The 10,928-nt window shown below is 54.7% G+C and overlaps 1 protein-coding gene across 1 annotated transcript; it reads left to right on the forward strand.

The window, feature by feature from the left end:
• Positions 1-499: 499 nt before the first annotated feature.
• On the forward strand, positions 500-3,268 carry Cebpa (CCAAT enhancer binding protein alpha). Its single transcript, XM_041654712.1, has one exon. It carries the CDS (start codon positions 771-773, stop codon positions 1,842-1,844), a length of 1,074 nt encoding a protein of 357 aa, XP_041510646.1. The 5' UTR covers positions 500-770; the 3' UTR covers positions 1,845-3,268.
• Positions 3,269-10,928: the final 7,660 nt, after the last annotated feature.

Consider the following 10,928-nt stretch of genomic DNA (forward strand, 5'->3'; position numbering starts at 1 on the left):
GACCCCGGGGTAGAGAAGCTGGGCGGGGAAGAGGTGCTCTGCCTGGAATCAGTGGGGTCGCCTGGAGTTCAGAGATAAAGACGCACAATCTCAGCGCTATGGACCTCGCCACTCGGCGGTGCGCGCTAGGTTGCTGGTCCAAAGCAGTCCCCAACCTCCCGCTCCTCTGTTCTCATCCACAGCTGGGGACAGGCCTAGTCCTAGCTTTTAAGACCAGTCTGCACCACAGTAGCTCAAGACTGACAATCTCTCTCCACCCGCTACCCCTACCCCTCCCTGCTCGGCCTCTGGATGCTCCCGGGCTCCTTAGTGTTGGCTGGAAGTGGGTGACTTAGGGAAGCTTAAAGGAGGGGCGCCCAGCCACGGACCACGTGTGTGCGGGGGCGACAGCGCCGCCAGGGTGGGGCTCAGCGCAGGCCGGGTTGCCTTGCAGCGCAGGAGGCAGTGGGCGTTGCGCCACCGCCTCTCTCCTCTAGCACTGTGCTCCCGCCCCACTCGCCGCCTTGGAGAGGCACACACAGAGGGGCGGACTCTAAGACCCAGTAGGCACCATTCCTGCCCTCGCCCTTGGTCCGAGACCCGCTTGGACACCAGGGGGCGATGCCCCGACCCCATATAAAAGCGGGTCCCGCGCGGGCCTGGCAATTCGCGACCCGGAGCTGCGCGGGCGCGAGCTAGTTGGGGCTCTGGGTGGGCGGCGGCAGCAGCGGCGCCACGCGCAGGCTGGAGGCCGCCGAGGCTCGCCATGCCGGGAGAACTCTAACTCCTCCATGGAGTCGGCCGACTTCTACGAGGCGGAGCCGCGGCCCCCGATGAGCAGCCACCTCCAGAGCCCCCCGCACGCGCCCAGCAACGCCGCCTTCGGCTTTCCCCGGGGCGCGGGCCCCGCGCCGCCCCCAGCCCCACCTGCTGCCCCGGAGCCGCTGGGCGGCATCTGCGAGCACGAGACGTCTATAGACATCAGCGCCTACATCGACCCGGCCGCCTTCAACGACGAGTTCCTGGCCGACCTCTTCCAGCACAACCGGCAGCAGGAGAAGGCCAAGGCGGCCGCGGGCCCCGCCGGTGGCAGCAGCGACTTTGACTACCCGGGCGCCCCGGCGGGCCCCGGCGGCGCGGTCATGTCCGCGGGGGCACACGGACCCCCTCCCGGCTACGGCTGTCCAGCGGCCGGCTACCTGGACGGCAGGCTGGAGCCCCTGTACGAGCGCGTCGGGGCGCCCGCGCTGCGGCCGCTGGTGATCAAGCAGGAGCCCCGCGAGGAGGACGAGGCGAAGCAGCTGGCGCTGGCCGGCCTCTTCCCCTACCAGCCCCCGCCGCCGCCTCCGCCACCGCACCCGCACGCGTCTCCCGCGCACCTGGCCGCCCCACACCTGCAGTTCCAGATCGCGCACTGCGGCCAGACCACCATGCACCTGCAGCCCGGCCACCCCACGCCACCGCCCACGCCCGTGCCCAGCCCGCACCCTGCACCCGCGTTGGGTGCTGCGGGCCTGCCGGGTCCGGGGGGCGCGCTCAAGGGGTTGGCTGGCACGCACCCTGACCTCCGCACGGGCGGCGGTGGCGGCGGTGCCGGTGCGGGCAAGGCCAAGAAGTCGGTGGACAAGAACAGCAACGAGTACCGGGTGCGGCGGGAACGCAACAACATCGCGGTGCGCAAGAGCCGAGATAAAGCCAAACAGCGCAACGTGGAGACGCAGCAGAAGGTGCTGGAGCTGACCAGTGACAATGACCGCCTGCGCAAGCGGGTGGAACAGCTGAGCCGTGAACTGGACACGCTGCGGGGCATCTTCCGCCAGCTGCCGGAGAGCTCCTTGGTCAAGGCCATGGGCAACTGCGCGTGAGGCGCGCGGCTGCGGGACCGCCCTGGGCCGGCCCCCTGACCGGGGACTCGGAGAATGATTTCGGGTCGCTGGATCTCCAGACTGCCCCGGCCCTGAAAGCCAGGACTAGGAGATTCCGGTGTCGTCTAAAAGCTTGGCCTACTCCGCGTGTCCCCTCCCTTCTCTGAGCCGGACTCGGTGTGTCTAAGATGTGGGAGTCAGGCCGTTGGTTTCTCCTTGAGACGGGGAGACTTTACCGCGGAGCTGAGCTGGGATCCCGGCCATTCTAGTATTAAGGAAGTAACCCTGTGCCTTGGATATTCAAAACTCGCTCTTTTTCCTACCGAGTAGGGGGAGCAAACATGTGCCTTGATATTTTATTTGGAGGATTCCTGCCTCCCCCGAGGCTGCAACAGGCCCCCCACGAGAGAATGAAGGGTGCAGGCCCAGGGCAGGAGGAAGATTCAGGAAGCTGAGATCCCGGCAGCGCTCTGCAGCGGCCCCTCAGTCCCGGTCCTTAGAGGGGAGGGACTTAGAGAGTTGGGGATTTAAGTCTAAGAGTGCCCCCCACCCCCACCCCAGCTACTTGGAGGTGGAGGGTTCCTAGTTCCTTGCTTTTCCACCTTCACTCCCCACCTCAGCTTGCAACAGGCTAAGTTTCGTGGGTGAGTTCATGGAGGGGGGTACCACCCCCAGTCAGACCAGAAAGCTAGGTTGTAAGTAAGCCTTGTGGTTAAGGGGGTAATGGGAGACAGGAACCCAGGTTTCTGGTCTTGGGGATGGGGAAGGAGAGGACACCGGGACCATCAGCCTTGTGTGTACTGTATGTCGCCAGCCGCTGTTGCTGAAGGAACTTGAAGCACAATCGATCCATCCCAGAGGGACTGGAGTTATGACAAGCTTCCCAAATATTTTGCTTTATCATCCGATATCAACACTTGTATCTGGTCTCTGTGTCCCAGCGGTGCCTTGTGCAATGTCAATGTTCACGTCTATGCTAAACCACCATTTTATTTGGTCCTTTGTTTTGTTTTGGTTTTGCTCAGATTCTTGCCAAAATGAGACTCTTCGCTGGCGGCTGGGGGAAGAAGCTGAGGCTCTCTTTCCTTTTTGGTTTAGGGATTTTGGTTTTTTTTTTTTTTCTTTTGCTCCCGGAGGACCATCGAAATGAAGTGGGCCTCTACTGTTACCCACAGTGGTCCAAGGGTGTCCTTGTGGGTCTTAGCTTCCTCCAGCTGAGACTGCGCACAGGCCTCTTCCCCCGCCCACCCCCACCCCCAAAGGCCCTGACTCTGGGTCTGGAAAGAAAGCCACCTCCAGCCGTTTGTGCCCTGTGGCTGGGAACAGGGGTGGACTTCTCTTCGTTGGGGGGAGGGGGGAACACACGAAGTTTCATGCTAGATGTCGTATGTATTATATCTATAATATAAACATATCAAACTCAATTTTGGTGTCTTTTTACAACCAGAAAGGAGCCACATGTAAAGTGTGTTCTGGGTTCCGCTTGAAAAGGAGTTTTCTGTGTCTGAGGTCTTATGTTTGCATCTCTTGAGTCTCTACCTTGGTGATGTGTGTTGGAGGGTGGGCTGCTCCCCAAGGAAGCCACGTAGCAGTCAAGGAATAAGGACTCTAAGCTGCGAATGCCCAGAGTCAGAAGACTGAGTTCCTTTGGAATTTGAGGGTGGAGGGGTAGTGTTGTCTTCAGATCGTAGTCTCTCTTTGCACCCCAAAATAAGAGGGACCCAGAAGAGAAGCACTCTGCCTGAGGATAAGCCCACTCAGAAGCTCTCTGTGTAAAGAGACCCTTTGGCCACATTTCCAAATCACTCAGCTCCTCCCAAGAGTAAAAGGCTTACCCCCACCTTTGCCCAGCCTTCCAGTGGGGCCTTGGGAAACAGGACTCTTCACCCCTCCCTACTTTGCAGACTCCAGGGACGTCCAGAAGGATAGCGTGCAGGCTGAGCACCCCTTTGGACCTGCCTTCAGCCTACCTAAGGAGGGGGCCACAGCCCACATAGCACCTGTCTAGGATTTATTAGTCCCACTTTCTCCATCCTGGACCAAGCATTGGGTTGGCATTTAATAATCACACACCCACTGCTGCAACTGCCCCATAGGGTACAGGCATTCCATTGGATGCAGTAACAGCCCAGTAAGGAAAGGGTGGCCTTCATTGCTATCCCTGCCTGAACCAGGTTACTGGGCTCTTTTCACCTGGCGTGTGATTGCTGAACAGCTTACACTATATACTGGTGAGAAATAGCAAGGACTTTTAAATTCTGCACTTTAGAATTAGCAGCCTTGGCCAACAACTTGTCCGTCCTGCCGCCCTTTCCCCCTCTGCCCTCTGTACTGGGCTTCGCTCCCTCCTCACCCATGGCTGCCCTTGGCAGAGGAGAGGCCACAAACCCGGTGAGGAGGCGGTGGCCTGCCTCATCAGCCTGGGAACTAAGGAGGCAGAGCCCCACCGCCTGCCTAGAGGCTGGGGCAGGCCATGGCTTGCAGGCCCCAGCAAACCCTCTCTGAGTTCAGTGCGAATTCCAGTTTTTCTTGTTTACAGGGAATGATCCTTGACTTCCCCCTTTGCCCCCAGAACAGGTCCTCGGCTGAGCGGGGGAGGGGGCCATCTTGCTCTCCTTCCCCTACCACCTGAGGTAGGTGTGTGTGTAGGGGGAGGTCCTCTCTCCAGGGGCTCATGAAAGGGCACTCTTCCCTGCACACGGAATTTCCTGCCTAGAAGCCTGCTCTGGGAACAAGAAAGACCCAATCACACAAGAGAAGCCTCCAGTGTGGTCTGGTAGATAGTGTTGGGGGGAAGGGGACAGTGGGGTGGCCCTGTTCAGTGTGTACTCTATACCTAGATAGCTGGGGTGGCCTTCCAGGCAATTCAAACTTCATGAATAACTGAATGTATCGCTAAATACTCATTTGAATGCCTTCTTATGCCAAGGCATCACTGAGAACAGACCCAGGTCTTACCCTTGGGGAGCTGACAACCCTGTGTCTCCACGCCGTGTCAGGGTGACAGATAAAGGCTTTTTTCTGATGTGGAAACAGCAACCTGAACCCTATACCTAATGAGGCCAGCTCCACATGGACCATGTCTTCAAATGCCTGCAGACTTCTGCCATGTGTGAGCCCTTCCCAGGACAGACCCTGCCTGGCCTTCTTTCTTTGTCGCAGTCCTGAACCCGTGTCCCTTGGCAGTCTCCAGGAAAGGAACACAGGCAGAAAAAGAGAGAGAGGAGGTGACTCCTTTGCCACCAGATAGCTTAATGCTGTCACGAATGTCACCCTTATCTCTTAGATCTCCTGGGAATCTGTGAATATGGGGTTTGGCCCTGACACCTGCCATGAGCCACTGGGAAGGGTGAGGAGTGTCTGCCCCTCCCAGGTCTCCCGCCCCCTCCTTCCCAGCCCAGGTGGAACCTGCCAGGCCTCCACCAAGCTGCCGATTTCACAAGAGAGGAGGGGGCCTCTCTTAACCTTCGTCTAGAAGGTTAAGGGGCATAGAAGCTCTGGTTTTGCTTAACCAAGGGGCCTCTTTCTCCAGGGCACCCATGGGCTTTCTGTAGCCATGAAGCGTTGTTCTTCTTGCCTGGATGATGTTGACATTCTAGCTGCTGTTTTCTTGTGTTGGTAGATAGAGGAAGCCCTTTTCTTTTCTCTCATCTCCTTCCCTTTTTTCCCCTTTCTATCATCTCCCCTTCCTTCCCCTCCTCTCACCCCCTTCCCATTCCTTTCCCCTAATCCACCAACTTTTTTTCTTGCTCCTGTAAAGCTACCTCTTCTTTCTCACCCTCACCCACCCCTCCCCACCCTTATCTTTCCCCATGGATGGAACATTTAACGAAAGCTGTAACCTAGGAAAGAAACCAATTCACTATCAAAGCATCCTAAGCCCCATCCCAGAGCAATTAAACAGCCAGATGGAATCTCTGGGAAAACGCATTAATAACGCGAACAATCTGTGCAGGCCGGCAGGAGCCCAGGAGCCTGGAGCAGGGGTGGGGCTTGGGGGTGGGGTGGGCAGAGGAAGGCTGGGGATGCCGGAGTGTGAGCTTCCAGCCACATCTTGCCCATGTGGTCGCCAGCAAGGGACAGGGCCATCCCAAGGATATGCTAAGTCTGCCCGCTGCTGTGTTGTGCCCTCTGGCCTCTGCAAGGCCCACTGTGCATCCCGGATCCTGGTGGTTGCAAATAGAGCCAGACAAATGTGGAACCCATTACTCAACCAGCCACAGCCACAGCCAGCCCCATTCTGGCACCCGAGCCCTTCGCTTCTCTTCACTTTTGTTTTTATTTGTTATTTTCTAGCTTTCTGGCCCCACCCAATAGGAACTGGCCTCCCTGGGTGTGTGTGGAAGCCTTTCCTCTCCCTTTGCAGTGCCCACATCCACTCCTCGTGGACGTGGACAAGAGCAGTAGCTTGCCTGAGCCCCTGGAGCTCCCCGTAGAAGTGAAAAGCCTGGGGTCCATGTGGCTGGGCTGCTGTGAGGGCCTGGAAAGGGCTGGGTGTGAACCACAGGACCCACTTCTGTCGTTCCCAAGCCTGGTCTAAGCAGAGCTGAGAAGCCAGACTCTTCTATAGCAGTTCCGCTTTTGCAGGCTGGGGGGGGGGGGGGGGGGCGCACGGAGGTACAGTGAAATGAAAAAGTGTGCGTGCTCTCTCTCTTCTCTGTGCTGGGGATTAAACTTAGGGTCTCATGCATATTACACAAGTGCTCCACCACTGAGTTGCAGCTTGGCCCTTTTTAGCATCATTATCATTGTTATTTTGAGACAGAATCTCCCTATGTAGCCCAGGCGGGGCTCAAGCTAGTACTCTCCCCTCCTCGGCCCTTTGCGTGCCTAGGATGACCAAGCAAGCTGCACCTTACCTGGAAATGATGGTGTTTTCTTACAGCTATCAGACTGGGGTGGAAATATGCTTGTTTTAACAAGTCTCCTTTGGGGAGCTGGAGAGATGGCTCCGTAAAATACTTGCCTGGCATGAAGATCTGCATTCGATCCCCAGAACCCACATTAAAAAAATAACAATAAAATAGAAAAAAAGAGAAGGGATTGGTTAGTGGCAAATGTTTGCACTGGGGAGGCAGAGAAGTGGATTTCTGGGGGTTGGCCAGCCCACCTAGGCTGTTTTGTGAGCTCCAAGCCAGTAGAAGACACACACACTCTTTCTACATGAGGATTGTACATCTGTGCATCACACACACACACACACACACACACACACACACATACACATACACACACACATACACACACATACACATACACACATACACACATACACACACATGTACACACAAACACATACACACACATACACATACACACACATACACACATACACATACACACACATACACACATACATGCACACATACACACACACGTACACACATACATACACACACATACACACACACACATACACACACGTACACACAAACACATTCAGAGCGAGAGTGCAAAAGAGAGACCCAGAAAGGAGAGACAGAGACAGGAAATGTCTTTGTGAATCTTACAGACCGAGAGATCTATTTCCTGACCCTCCCCTTTCCACTGTCTCCGGGTCTCCATCCTCCACCCTTATCCTCCCTCAAGGCCGCCACTAGTTCTTAGAACTCCTGTGGGTCCTTGGTCAGCGCCTTGCTGACCTTGTCTCCGAGCAGGTCAGTCAGTGAACGTGGCTTTGAAGGCCAGTATCTCCTTCCAGCTTATCTCTCCCCATTGCGGAACACCCTTGCCCTCTTCTTTCCAGTCAAGGGTCTACTGGGTTGGTTTGAGGCCCACTGAGCACAGACCTAGGTAGGCCACCATCGTCTGAAGCAGCATGAAGGACAGATCATAGAGACCCTTCCCCTTGCCCCCCATCCCATAGCCTCTAATAGATGAATTTTTTTTTTTCTGGAAAAGTACTGAAAGTACTGTTCTGGTTTTTTTTTTTTTTTTTTTTTTTTTTTGAGACAGGGTTTCTCTGTAGCTTTGGAGCCTGTTCGGGAACTAGCTCTTGTAGACCAGGCTGGCCTCGAATGCACAAATATCCACCTGTACCTTCCAAGTGCTGGGATTAAAAGCCTGCGCTGGTTGTTTTTTTTTTGTTGTTGTTGTTGTTTTGTTGTTTATTTATTTATCTATTAATTTATTTATTTTGAGACAGTTTCTTTGTGTAGCCTTGGCTGTCCTGGAACTCACTTTGTAGACCGCATTGGCCTCGAATTTACAGAGATCCACCTGCCTCAGTTGGGATTAAAGGTGTGCACCATCACACCCAGCTAAAAAATTACTTTTCAGAAGCGAGCTTCCCTAGCAAGGTGACCTGTATAGTCTGCAATAGCTCTCAGTGGTTATGTGTGTGACATTAGTTTATCATCAGAATCAGAGGGTAGTCTGGGTCACGTTGTATAGGGACACTAGATGGAGAAGAGCTGGGTCCCTAAAAGAGAGGTCAGGGAGGAAGGACTCAGCATACCTGATATATCCCTCGAGCAGCTGATACTGCAGAGGTGAAGGGGCCAGCATCTGAAAAGACCTTCACCGGCCCCAAGCCCTCCTCGACCTAAAGCTATTTCTACTCCTTAGCAAGTGGCATGCCCAACCTTTCACTTGAAGTTAAAGCCTCTCCTTTCTAAGGGACCCATGTCCCCATCTGAAGCCACGGAAGCCTTAGAGAGATCCCCACTCCACTCCCTGCTTCTCCTGAAGCTCACTAAGAGCACCCTCTCAGAACGCCCCCCTCCACCCAAGAACACTGGATCCCCCTTGCTGATAAGGAAATGTGACCAGCCTCTAGCGGCTTTCCTGTGCACGCGTTGGGCAATCTAGTCTCAGCTGGACATGGTTGTTGAGCCCAGACAACAGGTGGCAAGGGTGTCAGGAACCGGGTACCAGCTCTTCAGGGAGCTGCCGTGACCTTCACCATCAGGTTAGGACCCGTCAGAGTGGCCTCCTTGAGTGATTTACAATTTGCAAACATGTTTTATTTGATTCCCGAGTTCTGCCGGGGCAATTACAGTGACTAAGCATGACAAATCACTCTCGGCACAGTGTCTGCTTGCTGTTAAGAAATGTGTTTGCCTCACTGTTTTGCCTGGTGCGGCAACATTTTAAAAATAGACTCACTCACTGTACTCGAAGGCAATTTGTTCCAAATTTTCCCACTAATTTGATTTTAATCTGATATTTAAAGTTCATGTGGCCACATTCCCACTGATTTATAGGGAATAAGCCCTTACCTGGCGGCAGTGTAATTGGCTTTGGCCCAGGAGTCGACAGGACAGAGCGTTTATCCCAGAACAATTTGAAGACACTTGTGTCTCTAATGTTTTAAATATAGTCTAATTTAGCCTCTCAAGTTCTGATTCCCTGGGGGTAGGGCAATGAATGTTAAGGTTGCCGAGCGCTCTGGTAGAGAGGGCCTTGGCAGGTAGTGGGCCTTTGGTGGTGCACACGGCGGCGGTGCACAAATGCAGCCCAGACATCATGACTCGATATATGCTGGCGTGTGTTTGTTTAGGAGCACGCATGGACGGAAGCAATTTGTTCCCCTGACGATAAGTGGAACTTTCCTGTTCCTCCCGTCCCATTGTGGCGATGACCTGTGAAGCCGGACCATGCCGTCCTGGCTTCAAACTGAATTCCGGCCTTGCCTCTTGCTGACTGGGTGGCACTAAGTCTCTTTGTGCCTCCGCGGTTCAGTTTCCTTTTATGCAAAATGTATGCAAACCAGGCGCCACGTCATCACAGAGTTGTGAAAGGTAAACAGGCTTAAGAGGCACTTGGCCTAAGTGAGCCATCCTCGTGTGGGAGGAGGAAGGCACACCTCTGTCCCCGAAAAACTGTGAATAATTTAGGGCAGGAACCCTGTCCCGGGATACCCAAGGACATGCAGCTATGTTAATGTCGCTTAAAAAAAAAAAATCTTTCCCCCCTTTCTAAAGGATGCTTGTTCTTTACTTCCAAAGCATTTGATGAGCTTCTCCAGGGTGCATGGAAGTCAGGGCTTCCCACTGTCAGCTCAGCTGGCCTGACCGCTGTGCTTCTTAAACACGAATGCAGAGACTAAGTAGTGACCACTGGTCAGTAAGGACAAGCATGCTTGATATAGTGACAGCCCAACATAAGGCATTCAGCCCCGTGGGGGGTTCCTCTTGAATTCTTTCTTCCTTCCCTTATTCTTCTCTCTCTCTCTCTCTCTCTCTCTCTCTCTCTCTCTCTTTTCCTGTTTTGCGAGACTATATAGGCTGGAATGCTGGGATTGTAGATGCATACCAGACGCCATGAACACCTTTCTATTTTGGAAAGCTGTTCCCTGAATGAGCAGGGAGGCTTTAACTTTTCTGTCCTGCTGGGAGGGGAGCTGAAGGCATATGCTGTGTTTGAGAGGTGTGGCGACCATCTCCCACTCCTTGCCTCCTTCAGTCCCCCCTGCATCGTTCTGTTCTAGCTTGAATCCAGGAAACAAAGTGACAGAGACTGTCCCTTGCCCCGTAGAAGAGCTGGTCAGGCAGGGCCTTGGACAGCTAGGGAAGTTCTTGGAGTCCTGGGGAATAGGCACCTAGGCAGGTAGGAGACCATCTTGGCCAAACTTCCCTAGAACCAAGGTTGCTAGCCAAAGAGAACTTCGGAAACCTACCCTTCCCTTTCCCCGTCACTGCCAGGAATGTCACCGTGAGGGTAGTTCCAGTTAGTGAGCAAACTCCTCAGACGAGGCAGGAAGGCAGCTCTCAGGCCTCACTGTCAAGCACAGGAAGCAACTGGATTCCACTTGCCCAGCCTAGGGACAACAGCAGGTCTTGAGTGGGACTGAGGCCTGCCTTACATCATTAGCTTCTCCACACCCAGGCCAGCTGGGCTCTCAGCACAGGGCAGCAGAAAGAAGAGGGGACCGGCTCCAGGTGTGGGCAAGTCCCAGGGCGGTCCAGGGAGAGTGGCACTGTGTGGGTGCTGGCATGGGGACAGGAGCACATGCCACATGCAGACACACGTGGGAGGTTGGTTCTATAGCTTTGGTGGAAGCATCCACGCCCGGGAGGGGTGGAGGGATCCCCTCCTCCCACCCCAGGAGAAATTCTCCGGGTCCAGCAGGGACTGATTTAC

Source organism: Microtus oregoni, unplaced genomic scaffold, assembly GCF_018167655.1.
Source record: "Microtus oregoni isolate MIOR12 unplaced genomic scaffold, Mior012 000006F_ref0000085, whole genome shotgun sequence".
Taxonomy (NCBI): Eukaryota; Metazoa; Chordata; class Mammalia; order Rodentia; family Cricetidae; genus Microtus; species Microtus oregoni.